The 21,086-nt window shown below is 44.5% G+C and overlaps 1 protein-coding gene across 1 annotated transcript in view; it reads right to left on the bottom strand.

Moving 5' to 3' along the window:
- The window catches only part of Kat6b (lysine acetyltransferase 6B), a 212,897-nt gene that overhangs the window by 166,743 nt on the left and 25,068 nt on the right, over positions 1-21,086 (bottom strand). Inside the window, exon 3 of the mRNA XM_059273847.1 lies at positions 1,927-2,797. Coding sequence (XP_059129830.1) covers positions 1,927-2,547 — 621 coding nt within the window. The 5' untranslated portion in view covers positions 2,548-2,797. The remainder of the gene's footprint in view (positions 1-1,926; positions 2,798-21,086) is intronic.

Genomic DNA, 21,086 nt, shown 5'->3' with positions numbered 1-21,086 from the left:
TTCACACACACACACACACACACACACACACACACACACACACATATATATGTGTGTGTATATGTGTGTATATATATATGCTTTTACTAAAATATTTACAGAGCTGGGCATTGTGGCTCTCACACCCAGTAGTGGCTCACATCTTTAACCTCAGCACTCAGAAGCAAAAACAGGCAGGTCTCTGTTTGAGGCCAGTCTGGTCTACATATACAGTTCCAGAACAGCCAGAGCTACATAGTGAAATACTGTCTCTAAATAAATAATAACAATAAATAAAAAATTTTAAATGTTTTAAGGAGAAACAGAAGTGCCTAAATGACTGTGTTCAGGAATTTAAATTAGTCAATTTTCTGTAATTTTTAAAATAAAGTTATTAGGAAGAAAATTTCACAGTTTACTTCATTTTTTGATACAAATACAACCACCATCAATGGATAAATAAATGTTGTGGAAGACCAAGAAGGCACAAATCCAGTTAAGAAATCCATTCTAGACTTCAGATACCGGTGCACAGACCTGGTCTTACTCAGCTTCTAGAGCTGGGCCCCTCACCAGCTAAGCACAAAGTGGAATAGGGCCTACATCATGGGTTTTTCGTACCCAAAGAACAGAAGCAAACCAGCGTCTCTCACACTGAAGTCCCAGGAGCTGAGCCAGAATCCAGGGCCTCATCATCTCCCAGAGCCCAGGAATCAACCATTTCTCAACATGCAGTTCACAGGCACCATTACTTCCTACTAACAATGGTTAATGTCGTTTTTAAACTTTTTAAATAAAAATGGTTAATGTGATCAATGACTATACTTAGCCAAAAGACAGTAAAGGAATGCAAAAACTGGAGGGGCTTGATTTACAAACAATCTGCCATTCTACTTCAGTTTGACTTTGGAAGATTAATTCAGTACACCTGAAACAAAACCAAGAAAATCATACCCAACTGAAGGCTCAAAATCTTGGCAGCAACAGAATTCGGCTGTGTACTTATAATGCCATCAAAATAACACAAAGCATTGGGCCAGCGAGATGGCTCACGAGTAAAGGTGCTTGCTACCATCCCTACCAACCTGAGCTTGATCAACAGGGCCTACAGAGTGGAAGGAGAAAACTGACTCCTGCAACTGTCCCGGACCTCCTCCACATGCACACCGCGACTTGTGGGCACGCACGCGTGCACGCACACACACACAAACATAAATAGATAAATAAATGCAAATTAACCTTTTTTTTTTTAACAAAGACACCAAACAAGACAAAATAAACATTCGCCTACACCCACTGACCACTTGACAATAAATGGCTTTAAATTGAAGCTGTAGGGATTCAGGTCACATAATACCTCCCAAAACGCAAAGGTTATCAATTTTAAAATAGGTATGGAGGTTTTTCTTCTCTACAAATAAGGGAAGGGAAACCCCACAATTTCCTTTCTCAGGCTTCAGGAAGGTGGATTAAAGTTTATCTAGCAATTACAGCACAAAACAAGTCACGTGAGTATTATATTAACTCCTAACTACTAAGGAAGCCCTCAATACGTCATAAAATGACGTAAAGAATCATGCTGTGAAACACCCTAACATAAAATACAGAAGCCAGCTTCAAGGCAGAAACAACTAATCTCCTGCAACTCCATTCACAACTTTCATCCACAGCAGTGGTTCTCAACCTTCCTAAAGCTGCGACCTTTAATATAGTTCCTTATATTAAATTAATGGTGTGGTGACGCCCAACCGTAACATTATTTTCACTGCTACTTCCCAACTGTAATTTTGCTACCATTATGAATTGTAGTATAAATATTTCTGGAGACAGAGGTTTGTCAAATGGGTCACGACCCACAGGTTGAGGACCACTTGTCCACATGAAGTGTACATGGAACAACCTAAATGGAAGTGTAAGTTAAGTTAAGACATCAGTATTTCCACTCACCTGGTCTTTCTCGTGGGGTAGAAGGCTGACGGGCGGGAGTGAGGATGGAAAAGCATTGGGGTACTGGGGCGCCCCTTTGCCATCTGAGCTCCCATAATTGACCCTGTACTGTGGTCCTTCCTTCAGTAACCTCCCATTGTTCACAGCACGCTTGGCCCCTAGTCGCAGCCTCTGCTGAAAGGCTGGGTGGTTGATGGTGCCTGTGAGATCACTCTGATTTCTGAGATACTTCTCGATGTTCTTCAAGGAGGAGCCATTTGGCTCCTCAAGGCCTTCGATTGCTCTCTTTAGAAGTCTGTTCCAATCCACATTGCGTAGATCGCTGCACGGTCCTTTGGAGCCCTTGGCTGACTTGGGGAAAGTGACTGGTTTAACTGATGAGAACCGCCCAGGGTTGTCTGGGTCCTTATACGAAGCAAGGCCTTTGTTGGTGACTTTGAGAACGGAGCCATCCTGAACACTGAGCTCCAGCTGCTCGGAGACTGTCTTCTTATCCAGGCCGTGGGACGTGCTGACGGCATGGCAGATTCGCTCTTCCGAGGGCCGCTGCTTTTGCTTTTTGATTTTCTGCACCGCTTCAAGAATCCACTCTGTGTAAAGTGGGTTTGCGAGTTTTACCATGGTTGACAAATGGCTTCTCCAACACAGACGTTACCCATAGAGGTTCTCCTTGTACTTAACACAACCTGCACATTCGAAAGTCACAATTCAACAAACAGGCAGAGGATCCCAGCCCATGCCAAGCAACATCTTAGAGACAACCATCCTTAAGTGACGAAGAGGATAGCCAGGCAATGTTGACAGTTGTCTTAGTTCACCAATGGGAAAGACAGCACTCTTCAAGTGAAAGACATCTTTAGGAAATCAAGACCTTAGAGGACAAAAAAAGGAGAGAAAAGGCTCTTAATACCGGAACTTCTAATAATAATAAGATTCTTCAGTATTACTTTTTTCAGATGCAAAATAACACACAGGCAGGCAGTACTGTGCAACCCAGCCAGGGATGACACTGTCCAACCAGATACTGGTCACAATCTACAGAGGAGTTTTTAAAGGATTTTCTGTACTTACATGCAACAACTTAAAGAGCATTTAAGAGACTGCATCTAAGTTATATAAATAATGCAATCCATGAACCCAGGAGAGGGCTTGGCAGGTAAAGGCACCTGCCCCAGCACTGACAACCTGAGTTCGTTCAATCCCTGGGACCCACAAAGTGAAAGGAAAGCCCTGACTCTCCAAAGTTGTCCTCTGACCTCCATGTACATGTTGTGGTATGTGCTGCCCCTCGTTCCTTAAAGCACAAAATAAACCATTAAAATGTGGGAAAATGTCTATCACAAATATCTACAAAGTTGAATACAAGCCAGGAATGATAATGTATGTCTTTGATTCCAACACCCAGAAGGCAGAGGCAGGCAAATCGCTATGAGTTTGAAGACAGCCTCGTCTACACAGACAGTCCCAAGCCAGCCAATAGCTACATAGTGAAACTGTCTCAAAAGAAACAAAAACTTAAGAAAAAATACAATAATCTTGAGTTGAGCCAAGTAAGGTATTTCCCAAGACTCACACCTAAGAAAATTCCCTGCCCAGCTATTTGTAGGGAATCAAGACACTTTGATGCTCTGCTCTGTGTAGCATCTGTGTGGGAGACCTTCTGCTGCACAGGTTAGCCAGGTGAAACTAATACAGTAACATAACCCTTCACCTTTAAATAATGCAGTGTTCTAGTTATCTTAACACCTGTTCCAGCTCATTCTACACCTCAACAGAAAGAAAATCCCCACAAATCTGACTCCATCTGGCCAGGGCAGCAGAGCTCTCACAGACTTCTGCTCTCCAATCTGGCAGTGAGTACAATCCTGGCCTTGGAACTGGAGTAGACCTCCTGCTCTCAGGTAACATCTAAATCTTCAACCTTTCTATCAAGTTGACAGTGTGTCCAAAAAAAACCATCATTTTGCTAGGTGAGATGTGATGGCACAAGTCTGCGATCCTAGCATTTGAAAGAGGTGGCAGGAAGGCCTGTCTCAGCTCCGTAAAACTGTCTTCTTGTCCAAACAACCAACCAAGAAACAAGACATGTGATTGTCTACACAACTGTAAAAGTAAAAGGCTCAAAGATATAACAATCAATAGCACACATTGCTCAAGGGCCATTATTTCAGACGCCCAGCCCAACTGTTCTCACCTGCTTCAGCTAGTTCTGCACCCTAGCTCTATTAAAGCCTAATGAAGTACCAAGTGAAGTGACCCCAAGCCTTGAGTCACTTTCCTACTGACCCATGGGGACAAGTTCCAAGTCCCCCAATAGAGGCCTGGAACAGAGATACTGCACCTGGTATATATTTATTACTGTTTAGTTGTTTATTTCCCTGCACCTATATACAAACAATAAACTTTAATTTACAAATCAGGTACAATACTCATTAACAACAATTAAATTAAATTTAAAAAAAAAAAAAACAAGGTAGGTGGCAGTGGTGCACGCCTTTAATCCCAGCACTCGGGAGGCAGAGCCAGGTGGATCTCTATGTTTGAGGCCAGCCTGGTCTACAGAGTGAGATCCAGGACAGGCACCAAAACTACATGGAGAAAGTCTCGGGGGGGGGGGGGGGGGGGGGACACCCTAATATACTACAATAAAGTTTTTTTTTCTAGATTTATTTATTTATTTAATGTGCACTAGTGTTTTGCCTGTATATATTCTGTGTGAGGACATCAGATCCCCTGGAACTGGAGTTACAAGCAGCTGTGAGCTGCCATGTGGATGCTAGAAATTGAACCTGGGTCCTCTGGAAGACCAGTCAGTGTTCTTAACCACTAAACCATCTCTCTAGCCCCTAATAAAGGTTATTTTAAAAGTTATAAAGAAGTTTCCATGCAATACTTATAACTGACGATAACAGAAACCATAGCTAAGGGGGGATGATTAGACATCACCTCCAGGATTGTTCAGGATCCATTGCATATGGCACTTAACATTCAGCCAGAGATCTATTATAATATATGTCTACTAAATTCAGTGTCTACAGACTTTGAACAGGGTCTCATGAAACACAAAATTAATTAAAGTTTTTATCGTTGGTCATTTAGGTATATACCTAACAAGAGAAATTTCAAACTCTTTAGATACTGAAGGATGTAACATTTGCACACAGACACTGCCGTTGCTGCAAAATTGGCCTGCTCAACTCCTGACCCAACGGCCTGAAAAAGGATTCCCTACAGAATGGTACAGACGGTTCCCTATGTTTCCCTTCTAAGATTTAGAAACCTGGAGCTGATGAGACCTTAGAGGTCATCCAGACCAACTTTCAGTTGCCCAGTAACAGATCTTTATCCAATATCACTAACAGGCCACCAAAACTTCACTTAAATACTCGCTGTGGTTGAAAATCCATCACCTTTGGAGGCAACCGCAACCATAATAATTTCTTGCTCACCAGGAACAAGCCTCCACCTCCCTGGGATCTCAACACACTAGTCCCAGGAACAATCCCAAGGCATTTTACTATTTCTTCAATATGGCGAGCCTTCAAATATTTGAAAGTAAGAATCTCAAAAAACTACCAATAGCCGGGGATCCAGGGGATCTGACACCTTCACACAGACATGCAGGCAAAACACCAATGCATATAAAAGATGAAATTGAAAAAGAGTTAATTTAAAATTAAAACCGTTTAAAGAAACCAAAAACACTACCAACCCACCCCTCCTCTACCTCTAAGCCCGCCCTTAAACCCGGCATCCTAGCTCCTTCACCCCCTTACATAGCCCAGGTCTCTAAGCACAGCTGCCTGAGGCTGCTCACTACTTCTGCTAACGTCTACCTTAAAAGCCCACAGTCCAGGGGTTCTTCAGTTAAAAGTGCAACCCAAAATTACAGGAACTCCTCCCTTATTAGTCCTGTCATACTGGCTGGCCGTGCTGAGCACGCACCCCAACCAAATGCCCAGCTCTTTTTTCAAAGATGCTGTCAAACCAAACCTTTCCAGACCTCCTTACAGAAATTGAAATGCTATTTTTTTTTAATTCTTATAGTTCTTTTTGGTGTTTATTTTTAACACAAGGTCTTGCTAGCTCTGGCTAGTTTGACACTCACTGTGTAGTCCAAGCTAATCTTGAACTCACTCAAAACCTTCTGCCTCAGCTTCCCAAATGCTGAGTTTACAGGTGTACACCACCACCCCTGGCTTTTTAAATGCTGGAATTCAAAGTTGTTCTAAACTACCTTCTAACCTGCCGAAGACTGCCTGAGCTTGACTCTGTCATCTGCAAATCTAGTACACACTCCATCTTGTGCCGTTACATAAATCACTGACAGACGCTAGACCTAGAGCACTGTGCTTAGGGATCAAACTGTTTACTCGCCATGCATAGCCACACAGGAAGCAAGAAGCATCCCTGGTCAATGTGTACAGCAGGAAACATCTTTCCAAAGTGAAATGGTCTGGAGAAGAATTTCATTAGAAGACATTTCACTGTGTCCAAGGAATAGTTCATCTTGCATCATTTATTCAGGAGGAATCACAACTAATTTGATTTGACCCTACAAACACACCTATAGGAAGCAGATGAGAAGATGTCATGGAGAGTGTCCAGCAACACAAAGTTGCTTTTAGGCATATTAGATACATAAGCAAAAGAATATTCAGTAAAGTAAAATATATTTCTCAAGTAATACACACCCAAAATATACATTCCTGACAGGCTTTTACCACAATCAGTATCCACACCAAAAAAATAACCATCCACATCCAATAAACACATTTCAGCAATACTGACACTTTATATCTTAAAAGTGTAATTAAATAGGGGAAAATACCAGAATTGGAACTCCAAATGTTTTAACAGTCTATGACAAATAAATAAATAAATAAATAATAAATAAATAAATAAATAAATAAATAAATAAATAAATAAAAATAAAATGAAGACTGTCCAGGTCTTAAGGCAAATCTGCAAATCTGCACCCCCTTCCCCCCCCCAAAAAAAAAAGAAAGAAAAAAGAAAAAAAGAAAGAAAGTAAGTAAATGTTTATTTGGGCATAAGGACATCCCTTAAGTCAGCAACCATCTCACAGCTCATCTCTCATAAAACCCCTCTCCAAAAACAGCCACAGTGAGCTACCAGTGAGCATTTGGTGATATGGTCACTCGGCTCAAACCACTGAAGAATACTTGCAAATATGAAATCCACAGTAGGAAACAGAAGTCCTGGGAAAGTGCTTAAAGAAGTACATTTTGGCCAGATGGTGGTGGCGCAAACCTTTAATCCCAGCACTTAGGAGGCAGAGCCAGGCGGATCTCTAAGTTCGAGGCCAGCCTGGTCTATAGAGCAAGTTCTAGGACAGACTCCAAAGCTACACAGAGAAACCCTATCTTGAAAAACAACAACAAAAGTACATTTTACTTTTAAAAAAAAAAAAAAAACTGACTCTTCTCCAAATTCCTTTTCACAGAGTATCTGCATTTGCAGTAGGATTACATTGTGGGCTGGGGAGAGGGCTCAGCGGGTGCTTGCCACCATGTCTAGCCACCCTAGTTCCATCTTAAGGCCACACAGAAGTAGAAGGACAGAACTAACTGGCTCTTGAAAGCTGTCCTCTGTGGCACACAGCCACACAAACAAGAATAAAGAAAACTAAAGTTTTAAGTTCAGAATCATGAACGGTCAGAGGTCCTGCTAATCTCCAAGTCACTTTAATTCTGGTGGATGTGAACCCAGTCTCCAAATCTAAAAGTAGGTTTGTGCCGGGTGGTTGTTGAGCACGCCTTTAATCTCAGCTCTAGGGAGGCAGAGCCAGGTGGATCTCTGTGAGTTCAAGGCCAACCTGGGCTACAGAGTGAGTTCCAGGAAAGGAGCAAAGCTACACTGAGAAACTCTGTCTTGAAAAAAAAAAAAAAGTAGGTTTGTGGCAGCCCCTTAAAAGAGAGTCCTATTAGCACTTGGGAGGCAGAGGCAGGCAGATCTCTATGAGTTCAAGCCAACCTGATCTACAAAGTGAGTTCCAGGACAGCCAGGGCTGTTATACAGAGAAACACTGTCCCCAAAAAACAAAAGAAAAAGAAAAGAATCCTATCATGAAATGAACACATGGCGGGCAAACATACCACTTCAGCGGTGAGAGCATCAGGTACAAACGACTCAACAAGGGACTCTTCTTTCCCTGAATATCAGCACTAGCTATGTGTCCAAAGGCACCGACATACTTGTAAATTATTGTGGTCAGCGTTCCCTGAGAGAAAGACACACCAGTTCCACAAAGCCTCAGGTGAGGGCACAGTGATCATTTTCCCTTCAAAGACCAAGAGACAAAAAGAGAAATCCTAAAGACCTGTATCCTAGTCTTAAACAAAACAACCAGACAACCTTAAGCCTCCTCTCTCCTCCCCGGTCACCAGCACAAACCCCTCTCCTCCACTGAATCTCAAAATTAGCTGTCACCTGACACCAACCAACAGTTAGTTAGGCAGGAGCAGATGCAACTCAGCAGCTCTCCGCTACAAGTGTTTTAAAAAGTATATACAGCTAGGAAGAGGACCGATCAGAAATCTCTAACCTGTGGCCAGTCCTCAGCTAGCATATTATCTACTGTGTACATTATCAACTGCAAAGTTTTTAATCCCGGCTGCTCTGTCTCCGCCACCCCACTGGTCCCACCCTAAATTGGCACAAGTAAGAATACACTGAAAACCAATTTCATTTTGGCCTAAGTTGTATCAAACTAAATAGACAAATCTATAGGGAAAATGCATAATTCATTGAAAAGCCACATAAAAATTATTCCCCCCCCCTCCCCCGACTCAAAATTACCCACACCACCTCTCTTTTGCAGAGTCCTAGTACTTGCTGGATGTGGACAGGACATTCAGTCACAACAAAAACCCTAAAATCATTATTCTCTTTCCTTTTTTTTCTATTAAAAACTTAAAAGTTGCCGGGCAGTGGTGTCATATGTTTTTAGTCCCAGCATGAAAGACGTATGACACCAGAAGCAGAGCCAGGCGAATCTCTGAGTTTGAGGCCAGCTGGTCTATAAAGCAAGATTCAGGACAGGCAACAAAACTACACAGAGAAACCCTGTCTCAAAAAAACAAACAAACAAAAACAAAAACAAAACAAGCAAACAAAAAACCCTAAAAGTTAAAGTAAAAGGCTGCCAAAAGGTAGTAAGTCATCCCAAATTAATTCAGAAGACTCATACCACATCAAATTAATCCTTCTATTTTCTATGGTTACGAAGCATTTTATCTCTAGCTAAAATATATCAGCAAATGACAAGACTGGAATCTGCAGCCTTATAACCCTCTTTACAGCGTTCATTCCAAGTTATTCAACACAGATCTAAGGAAATGCTTGGTCCAACTCTGAGCTTTGAGTCTCACCGCACTCCATAAATCTCAAAACTACCCAGAAATGTCAGAGGCAGCACAAGGAGAGTCCAGATATCCCTCTCCTAGGCCTCCTCCAAGCCGGCAGCAAAGCCTGTGTTGTTTTAAAATTAGTGTCACAACATTCGAGCCATGAGATTCCAGATGTGCCAAAAACAATGGAAGAAAAACAAAAGGTTAATAATAGAGTTTATTCTCTTATCATCCTGGGTTTGACTTGCTAATTTTAGCTCTCTTACTTTTATAAGCCCCAGGATTTTTTTTTTCAAAGTATATAAACTGAGTGAGCATCATCACATGCTAACAATATCTTCCACAATACAGCACAAGCTGCTCATGGAAGAAACCTTCACTTCTTTCCTCCATTACCACCCACCACACCCAAGCAGCACAAGGCTTAAAATAGTCTCCTTGGTTTATAACCATCTACTGTCTGACATCAGACATTATCCACATGGAGTTGTTGGCACCTTACAAGTCCTGAAAACATCTATTTCCCTGAACATCTGCTTGAGTCCCATACATGTAAACTGGGAGATGAGGTTATGGTACCAGTTAAAGAACAATGAATATGCAGTGACCCGACATCCCTGCCCTACACCCAGTCTTATGGCAAGTGCTATGGGAAAGGTGAAGCACAGCAGACCAGAACATGCAGGAATCAACTAAGAAGTAACCAAGTACTGCTTGGTAAGTCCTCAAAAAGCTAAACAGAATTACCATGATCCCACAGGTCCACTTCATGCTAGATCCCTGAAAAACCTGAGAACAGCTTCTCCAACCAATACAAACAAAAACATGTTCTTAACTGCACTGTTCACAAGACCCAAAGGTACAAAGAGTCCAAACATCCACTTATAGCAGAACGGATAAAATGCGGTGAAATAGTTCCATGATTATTCAACCACAAAAAAGAAAAATTAAGGACTGATATATACTACTACATATGGATAAACACTGAAACACATTACACTGTAAAAGAAACTAGACACAGAAGGTCAGATATCCTATAACTACATTTTTATAAAACATTCATATTAGATGGGTGGTGGGTGGCACATACCTTTAATCCCAGTACTCAGGAGGTAGAGGCAGGCTGATCTCTGTGAGTTTGAGGCCAGCCTGGTCTACAGAGTGAGTTCCAGGACAGCCAGAGCTACACAAAGAGAAACCCTGTCTCAAAAAAATAAAATAAAATAAAATAAAAATAAAATATTTATCACTAGGATTTATCATTTGCCAAGCGTTCAAGGCCAGCCTGGGCTACACAATGAGTTTCAGGCTAGCCTGAGATACAGACTGAGACCTTACCTCAAAAATGATAATAACATGGTGGCATAGCCTTTAATCCCAGCACTCGGGAGGCAGAGCCAGGCGGATCTCTGTGAGTTCAAGGCCAGCCTGGACTACCAAGTGAGATCCAGGAAAGGTGCAAAGCTACACAGAGAAACCCTGTCTTAAAATTTATATATATATATATATATATATATATATATATATATATATATATATATATATAATAACATGAATTATATGCATTTTAACTTCACAAATTACTAAAGAATGTTTTTAAAAACTAAAACAAAGCCAGGCATAGTGATACACGCTGTTGATTCCAGCACTTGGGAGAGGCAGAAGCAGGAGGATCTCTGTTAGTTCAAGGCCAGCCTGGTCTACATAGTGAGTTCCAGGACAGCCAGAACTATAGAATGAGACCCTGTCTCAAAAGAGAAAAAAAAAAAACACTCAAAGAACTAGGGACTAGGGACTGGGGAATGTAGCTCCATTGGCAGAGGTGCCTGCTTACTATGCACAAAGCCTTGGGTTCAATTCCCAGCACTACATAAAGCCAGGCTTGCTAGCACAAACTTGTAACCTCAGCACTCAGAGACAGGAAAATCAAAAGTTCAAGGTCATCCTTGGCTACATGAGTTTGAAGTCAACTTGCTGGATCCCAAGATGGGACACCCTCCCACGCAGGGTGCTTCAGTTGTACCTGGAGAGATGAGGCTGAGAGCCTGACACAGTACAGCACGCCCGTACTCAAACCCAGAGTCCAGGGAGCCAGCACGGACCACACAGCAAGAGCGTCTCAAGAGGAAAATAAGTACAACAATACAGAACTTAGATACCTGCCAAATCAAATCCTTCATGGATCAGTGCAATCAACATCCAACACCCCAACAAACCCCACACATCTGTGTGGCTGGACACTTTCAGCTTTCTACCCATTTTGAAATTTATGTGCATTCTGTATTATGCTCATATGGCACTGACCAATTATACAATTCTTAGGAGCTGTCTTGGTTACTTTTTAATTGCTATAATTAAAACATCATGACCTAGGCAATTTTTTTTTTTTTTTTTTTTTTTTTTTGGTGCCTGTCCTAGATCTCGCTCTGTAGATCAGGCTGGCCTCGAACTCAGAGAGATCCGCCTGGCTCTGCCTCACAGTGCTAGGACTAAAGGCGTGTGCGACCTAGGCAATTTATATAAGAAAGCATTTAAGCCGGCCACAAGGGTACACACCTTTAATCCCAGCACTTGGGAGTCAGAGGCAGACAGATCTCTATAAATTTGAGGGCAGCCTGGTCTACATAGAGAGTTCCAGGACAGCCAGAGCTACACTGTGAAACCTTGCTCTCCTACCCCCAACCCCCTGCCCAAAAAAAAAAAAAAGAAAGAAAGAAAGAAAAAAAGAAAAAAAGCAAGCAAGCATTTAGTTTGGGACTCATGGTTCTAAAGGGTTAGAGTCCATGGCCATCATGGTGGAGAACATGACACTGGAGCAGTAGCTGAAAGGGATTAGAGTCCATGGCCATCACGGAGGACAGCATGACTCTGGAGCAGTAGCTGAAAGGGATTAGAGTCCATGGCCATCATGGAGGACAGCATGACTCTGGAGCAGTAGCTGAAAGGGATTAGAGTCCATGGCCATCATGGAGGATAGCATGACTCTGGAGCAGTAGCTGAAAGCTTACATCCTTCTCAGCAAACAGTAGGCAGAGAAGGCTAATGCGACTGCCCCCAGTGACACCCTGCCTCCAATAAGGCCACACCTCGGAATCCTTCCCATGGGGAACCACACATTCAGAAGTATGAGCCTATGGGATCCATTCTCATTCACTACCACAGGACCAGGACTGATGGTTGATTCATCTCCACATGCTTAACTTTCTGGGGCTACTACTGGATCAAAAGAGGGACACAATGCCTGTTGGAGGTTGGTTGGTTTGGTTTGGTTTTTTTTTTTTGAGACACGGTCTGATACTATAGCCTAGGCTGTCAAGGAACTCACTATAAAGCCCAGGCTGGCCCTGAATTCATGGTGTGGTGGCTGACACCTATAATCCCAGCATTTGGGAGGATGACACAAGAGGAGCATCTCAAGTTCAAGGCCAGCCTGGACTACATAGGAACTGGGATCCTCATGTAGGTAGTCAAGAGGATCTCAGGCTGAGTCCAGTTGAGCTACATAGCAAAAACAAAACAAACTGGGGAGAGGGGGAGAAGACAAGAGAAAGAGAAAGGTAGCTATGAGTAAATGTGGCAGTGACATCTGAATGTGACCTATGAAATAGGTAAGGAAGGAACACATGTGCATCTATGCAGGGACAACACACACACACACACACACACACACACACACACACACACACACACACACAAAGCCAAAGCAAGCAGTATTTCATCCCTCCAAACACCGATCTAGTGTAGATTGAATGTACAAGTCCAAGGCAACAACAAGTCCAAAAGCAGGCACTCAATGCATGCTAGCCGGCTGAATTTCTAATTCCGTCTTTTTAGAGGAATACTAAGTTCTTTCCCACTACTCATTAACAGCGAGTTTTCAATTCATAAGTTAATAATGTTTTCCAAGGATTTCTAAGAGGCTAAATCACCATGAAAATTATCATTTCAACTAATACATATTATATGAATTGTAAGTTTAAGTTTTCATGTCATGCTCTCCTAGTTGACAATACCCTTGTTATGTCATTAAACTATAATTGTGTAAATCTGCTTCAACAAACAATAACTGAACCATCAATAAACTATTACGGCTTCCGTAATCCCTAGCAAAGATTAGTTTCAACATCATCATCATAAATTAGTAGGGACAGGCCCCAAATCTCCTGGTTGAAGCCATGAATTAGGTTTGCACAGTCATTCCTGCACTTAAGTGCCCAATGGTTTCAGTCTCTAAAATTTAATCACACTGTTAGGAACATCACAGGAAATCTGATCCCTTGTAAAAGGGAGGATTTGAGGCAAGATGAAAAGTCATCACAAGTCGGCAGGCCTTTGAAGCCAGCACTGATTAGTAATTATGATAACTAAGCATTCCACTTAAAAAATAATCAACTACATTTAGAGTGTTTCTAGCATTTACATTTTTCTATTCAATCCTAAATTTCTCTCTAATTGCAAGTCAGCTTTACTCAGTTTTTAATGACAGAGAGCAATGAATTAAGAAATCATTTGCTGGGTGTTATGCAAGACTGTAATCCCAACGTTGGGGAGGTGGAAGGTGAAGGAACAGTTCAAGGCTAGCCTGAGATAACATGAGATCCTGTCTCTAAAAAAAGAAGTAATCTGAACTGTAAAGATAATTCTTAAGGCTGAGGAGACCAGGTATAGCACTTGTCCCACGCCCCAGAAACCACAAAAAAGAGAGGTGGGAGCAGTGGCCCAGTTGGCCAGACCAGCCCTTATCAGTGAGCTCTCTGCATTCAATTACGAGACCAAGTCTCAATACATAAGGCAGAGGGTAACAGAGGAGAACAGCACACCCACTGTCACCTCCAGGCCTGCCAATTATAAACACATGTGCACCCACATACATGCACACACTAAAATAAAAGGGCTGTTCTGAAAAGGCAGGTCACTCCAGGACACTGGGCTGGTTCCTTTAGGACAGACACCCCACATACCTAGATAACAAATGACAGTCCCTTTAAAACTCAAAACAGCTCAGGAGGTAAGGGTGCTTGTCACCTCAATTGGATCCTAATAACCCACATGGTGGAGGAGAGAACAGATTCCCACAGCATGTCCAGCACAGATACAGAGAGAGAGAGAGAGAGAGAGAGAGAGAGAGAGAGAGAGAGAGAGAGAGAGAGAAATAATTTTTTTTCCTCTGTCCTGGAACTCGCTTTGTAGACCAGGCTGGCCTCCAACTCACTGAGATCTGCCTGCCTCTGCCTCACAAGTCCTGGGATTAAAGGGTGCACCACTACTGGCCGGCAGAAAATACCTGACCATGGTAATATACATACACCCTCTGACCCAGCACTTAGGCAGATAGATGTCTCTGAATTACAGGCCAGTAAAGGGTAAACAATGAGACCATGTATTGAAAAAATAAATAAATAAATAAAAAACAAATGTCAAGAGATCTATAAATCTACTTTTGAAAGTGAACACATGCCAGGTATGATGATATATACCCACCGGGAACGTACTTGGGTCCTCCTGCCTCAGCTTCTGAAGCTGGGATCAGTATGCCTGTCTCTAACTCATCCAGGAGCCACATAAAGCCTACTGGCTACTCTGACATACAAAGATGTACTTTATCCAAGTTCACAATATACAGCTCTATGTGCCTTAGTTAGGACATGTTACCCTCAGAGTATGAAGTCGGGAGTCAGGCACGATGGTACATTCCTATAAGTTGGTTGGGACTGAGGGTATAAGTCAGTGACAGAATACTTACTTGGCATGTAAGAGGCTCTGAGACAGATGCTCACCACCACCCAAACCAAAATTAAATACAAGGTAAGGAAGGAAATCTCTTTGGTTATAAAGTTTTTAAAAATAGGCTTCAGAAATCTTATTCGACAAGTTGGTGTGACTTAAAAAGAAATGTATTAGAAGCGGGACATAGTAGCATGCACCTTTAGACCCAACACTCAGACCATAGGCAGGAGCATAGGTAGGTGGATCTGAGTTCGAGGATAGCCTGGTCTACAGAGTGAGCTCCAGGACAACCAAGGTTATACAGAGAAACCTTGCCTCAAAGTTTTAAAAAAAGAAGTACATTAGAGAGTTTGCAGTCCTGTTTCCACTTTGCTAGCTACCTAAACTGTGGGATACTGGGCATGTTAGTAAATCAATTTACGTCTCAGGTTCTCAAGTGTAAAAATGAGAATACAAGCCTGTTTTACACAACTATTAAGAGGAATCACTGAGATAACAGATATGAAAGAAGCAAGGACGGTAGCAAAGCCGTAGCAGGAGCACAATAAAACGCTAGCTCGTAAAAGGGAAAAGGGTAATACAGTCAGCTGGAGGCCTGTAAAACCTAATCTGGCTGCACTTCTGTCTACATGGCCATGTCTCCTAAGAGACTGGAGAAGGTAGCACCTGGCCCTTAGCTGTGGCTGCAGACGAGTCAAGACAGAGGACAGAAAAAGGTGAAGAAAAAGCCAGCGTAGATTTGCAGTGGCCGAGGCTGGGGTCAGGAAGAGTGGATTTTACTCACATCGTACAAAAGTCAGTAAAGCTTTCAGGAGATAACACTCCACAGAAGAACAACTTTTGACCTCAGGGTGGGAAATAGTCTTTAAAATAAGACACAAAAAAGGCACTACCCATAAAGAAAAAAACCAATAAATCTGACTCCATTAAGATTAAGAACTTCAGTTCACTGAAAGACGTCATAAAGACTGAAAAGGAAAGCCATACCATAGAAAAGGTATTGTGACACACACACTGGACAAAGGACTTGTATTCACCGTAAAGAAAGAACTTCCAGGTCAAGGTGGTGGCAAAGGGTAAAGGTACTTGCCATCAAACCCGCTAAGCTGGACCTGAGTTCCATCCAGGGACTTAGACTGTGGAAGGAGAGAACTGACTCCCAAAATTGTCCCTTGACCTTCCCACATGAATCACAGTGCATGAACCCACATGGCATGCATACACCCCCATACACACATACACAAAGTAAATAAATGTAAACAAACTGTTAAAGAACAACATTAAAAAAAATCTCTAAGTAGTAAGAAAAGACTCAGTTCTAAAAGTTCCAAAGTAAAAGAGGGGATGGAGTGGAAATTTTACAAATGAGGAAAGCCAAAGATACTAATACATGAGAAGCTACTCAACCTGCTTACTACTCAAAATCTAGACTGCATAAAATTTTAAAATCTAAGCTGGGCAGTGGTGGTGCACACCTTTAATCCCAGCACTCAGGAGGCAGAGGCAGGCTGATGTCTGTGAGTTTGAGACCAGCCTGGGCTACACAGAGAAACCCTATCTCAAAAAAACAAAACAAAACAAAAATTAAATTAAAAGCTAACAAGACTAGGAGTTGGAAAGGACAGAGAAGCAACGGGAATATATTGCCCTGCCTATAGAGCACAATTCCACTCTTGTGATTAAACCTTAAAGAAACTTACACATGCCAGGTGGTGGTGGCGCACGCCTTCAATCCCAGCACTCGGGAGGCAGAGGCAGGCAGATCTCTGTGAGTTCCAGGCTAGCCTGGTCTACAGAGTGAGATCCAGGACAGGCACCAAAACAACACAGAGAAACCCTGTCTTGAAAAAACCAAAAAGAAAAAGAAAGGAAAAAAGAAAGGAAGGAAGGAAGGAAGGAAGGAAGGAAGGAAGAAACTTACACACGTGCACCATGTGCCATGTAGGGATGCTCCAAGCAACTCTGTTCGCTATTGCCCCAAACCAGAAACAACACTCAGCAACAATGGAATAGAGGATATGAATATCCCTCAGGGGTTGGGGATTTAGCTCAGTGGTAGAGCGCTTGCCTAGCAATCTCAAGGCCCTGGGTTCGATCCTCAGCTCCAAAAAAAAAAAAAGAAAAAAATTATGTCCCTCTGCCCTATTTCTAGTCTACAAGCAGAATCACTATGAGCGACACGTTCTTACTTCCCTAACCAATTGCCTTCTCTAGATACAATGCAACTGTGCCTGTGCATGTGGAAATCAAAGGTGGAATACTCACAGAACTAGCTTGGAAACTACAAGCCAGACCCTCTGTTAAGTCTTTTCTAACAACAGGAAGTGAAATGTCCAAGGAAAGTGCAGTGAGAAGGCTCAGCGGGTAAAGGTACTTGTTGGCAAGCCTGACAGCCTGAATTTGACGGCCTGGAACCCACGTGGTGAAGAAAACCAACCCCCTCCAAAGATGCAGCAGTCCAAGAGCGTGTGAGCGTGCACACACCCACATATACACTACACTCACAGACACACACACACAAAATAAACATTAAAAACATCAAGTTTCTGATGCACATTAAAATAACTTGTCAAGCCAAGTGATGATGGCAAATGCCTTTAATCCCAGCACTCAGGGCCAGCCTGGTCTACAGAGTTCCAGGAGAGCCAGAGCTATTACACAGAACCCTGTCTCAAAAAGCCAAATAATAATAATAACTTATCAAACTTCCTCCACCCATTCACCTCTTATGTCTGACAGCTTCCACTTGTATGCACAAGCAGTCCATTAGCCCATAAGACAAACTATAATCACCAAGCATCCACCCAGAGGCGCAGATGCAGGCAAAAGGCAAAAGTTCAGCTGACCATGTGATCTAAATTTAAGTTAAAACTTTCTTTCCTTATTTATTGATTTGCTTATTTAAACACAGGGTCTTACCTACCCAGGCTTACCTCAAAAGCCAAAGTTGACCTTGAGGTTACAGGTTCCTTACCCATTCTTTCTTAAAAACAAAACAGCTCAAATTCATTTTGGTACATGTGTAATTAATTTATAATAAGGAAGCAATCAAACATTTTATTTCAGAGTTACATCAGAAAATTTAGGGTATACTAGCATGAGAGGAAGGATGTACTTTCTAAAAATACAATTTATTAAGGCAGCACAGCTCTGAAAGCATGAGGACCTGAGTTCAAATCCCCAGTACCCATGTAAAGAGTTGAGCATGGTTTAGATTGCCTGTAATCCCAGCAATGGAGGGTGGAGACAGGCAGCCTCCAGAAACTCACTGGCACATCGCCAGCCTACAAAAATGGCCAGTTTCCAGTTCAGTAAGAGACCCTATATCAAGGCAAGGCTAGAGGAAGGGATAGTGAGGGATGGTGAAGACACTCTGTCCTACCTGTCCTCTGAACGTGTGCACACTTGTATGCACCACATGCACAAAATGTGCATGCCTACATTTGAGTTGTGTGGATACACTGTTTGTTGGACTACAAAGAACACTATGCCAACACAACTAAGTTCCATTTGCTACTTCTACCTCTTGACATACAGTTCCACATGTAAACTCTCTTTACCTGGAATTTCCTGGTACCCCCACCCCAAGTGCTCTTGATTCACTGGTTCTTCTCCTGTTTCTGACATCTGTATTTCTTTACCACTGACTCTTCCTAACTTGTACTACACTCACATGTCAACACTCTCTCCCGACGGCAGGTGTTAAAAATCCTCCATGGCGCAGAGAAGGTCATTAACCTACCCTTCTTCTGCACTTACCCTGCCAGCTTCCATCACTCCCTGAGCCCCGCCCAAACCAAAGTGCTACCAAATTCAAAATTACCAAATGTCCTTGCCCAAGGTAGCAAGCCTCCAGGTCTCTTCCTAGGACACTCTGTGCTTTCCCTGTTCCTACCACACCTTCAAGACTTGGCTCAAGTTTACTCCAGGCAACCCCAGCCTATCAAATGAGAGTTTCCAAAACACCTTTCTTGGCTCAGTGAAGACTGAGGGCACAGTCCATCAAATTATACCCACCCAGACCTTTTGCCCAGTCCTGCCCACGTTCTTCACAGCCGCAGACTTTCCCTAATCCTCTGAATCACCTGTCCTGATGAGATACTACTAATATGTTTTTGCAAATTAAAAGCAGCCTCTCTCCCATACCCCCCCCCCATTATAAAGTTTTTTCTGGTACCTTAACATCACCTTTTAGAAAGTCTCCCAAGCTTAACTATCCCACCCTTCCATTTCCTTAATGTTTCATTTACCATCAAGCCAGCAAACCTCTATCCTATCCCAACATGAGGATTCAGCCTGATTCTTCTTCCTGATCACAGCACCTATACCTGCCTCAGGAGCCAAGACCCGCCCTCCGAGTCCAACACCACTCAGCAATGCTCTCTCAACTCCACATCCACCACACCCAAATTCATCCTTAGAGTGTTCCCAATTAACTGCAACCTCGCCGGTCTGCGTGCAGCACTTCACCAGACCTCACATAACCCGCGGTCTCCTTCCCACACCACCAAGATCTCGTCCCTCCCTACTCCCCCTTCTACACCTGCTTCTACACCTCCAGTTTCCCATGCCATCTTCCATTCTCCAATCCTGCCCACGCCCTCGTCCGACCCCTCCACCCATCCTACCAGTTCACTCCCGCACAGAAATCCCCTCCCGGCCCCCTCCTTCCGAGTCCTCAGCCCCGCCCTACCTGGCTTTTGCCACGCCCTCCCGCTCGCGAGCCCCGCCCCTGGCCCCGGAGGCTCGGCCAGGGGCGGAGCCTGTTCCTCCTCCCCCTCCGTCTCCCCCGCCCCCTACCGTCACGCTCAGGGGCAGCCTGACCCCGAGCGGCCCCGCGGTGACCCTCGCGCAGAGGCCTGTGGGAGGGGCGTCGCGAGTCCGCGGCAACCCCCCCGCCGGTCCCCCGCCCGCCCAGTCTCCTCCCCCTGGGAACGCGCGGGGTGGGTGACAGACCTGGCCGCGCGCCGCCGCCACCACCACCACCACCGCGCCTGCCGGGGGCGCTGCCGCTGCCTGAGGAAGAACCCGCGGCTGCCGCCTGGAGGAGGTGCCGTCGCCCCCGCCACCGCTGCCGCCGCCGCCAGGGGTAGGAGCTACGCCGCCGCCATTTTGTGTCCCCCTGTTGTTGTCGTTGACATGAATCCGACATGACACTGATTACAGCCCAATGGAGTCTCATTAAACCCGAGCCGCGGCCCCGCCCCGGCGCCGTTCCATTGGACGAGACCACCCAGACTTCAGGCCAGCCGTTGGCCTACAGGTCTGTCCGTCACCCGCTCACTAGACACTCTGCCCCCCATTGGGGCAAGTTCCTGCCGGTCATCTCGCCTCCACATAGACACACCTCTCGACCCATCCTCCTCCCCCCCCCACCTCCGGCGCCACCCCGAGGGAGGGTCGACTGCCAGTACCAATCAACAGACCGCGGGGCCCGCCTCTTCCGGGCACCTATTGGCCCAGCCCTTTTTCTCTCTCACAGACACCGCGCCACCTCTACTTCCACCTACCCGCCCCCCTCTGCCTCTGGAAATGGATTGGATGGAGGCGCAGCAGAGGCGCTTGGCCTTATTGGCTGTACACCACGCCAATCAGAAGCCTTTTTTCCCTCTCCCCTCCCCCACTCAACCCCAAAGCCCCTAGCCCGCAGCTAAAGTTTGTGTGAGAGCTGATCGCTGGCGGCGGCCGCAGCATTTAGGGGTGGGCGCAGGCGGGCGCGCGCGGGCGGGCACGCGAAGTTAAAATTCGAGGTTCTCAGTCGCCAGCTCCCGCCGAGGAGCGCGCGGACGGGCGCGCCGCCCGGAGCGTTCCATCCCGCCCCCTCCTCCACCCTCTCTCCTGTCCCGTCCCGGGCGACTACTCGCCCGCCCCCTGGCTCGCATCCTACCCCCCCCCCACATACCCCCTACCCTGCCAGCCCCAGGCCGGGTGCAGGCGGAACGATCTCGCTGCAGCCTCTTCGCCATCCCATGCGGAGGGGGTGCAAGCCCCCTGCCCGCCGGGCGTGCACCCCCGGCTCCGCACTCGCCCGTGTCTGCAAGCACGTGCACCTTTCGCCGC

Source organism: Peromyscus eremicus, chromosome 9 (genome assembly GCF_949786415.1).
Source record: "Peromyscus eremicus chromosome 9, PerEre_H2_v1, whole genome shotgun sequence".
In the NCBI taxonomy this organism is placed as follows: domain Eukaryota; kingdom Metazoa; phylum Chordata; class Mammalia; order Rodentia; family Cricetidae; genus Peromyscus; species Peromyscus eremicus.
Note: the sequence above shows the minus strand (reverse complement) of the source record. Positions and strands in the feature narration are given on the sequence as shown.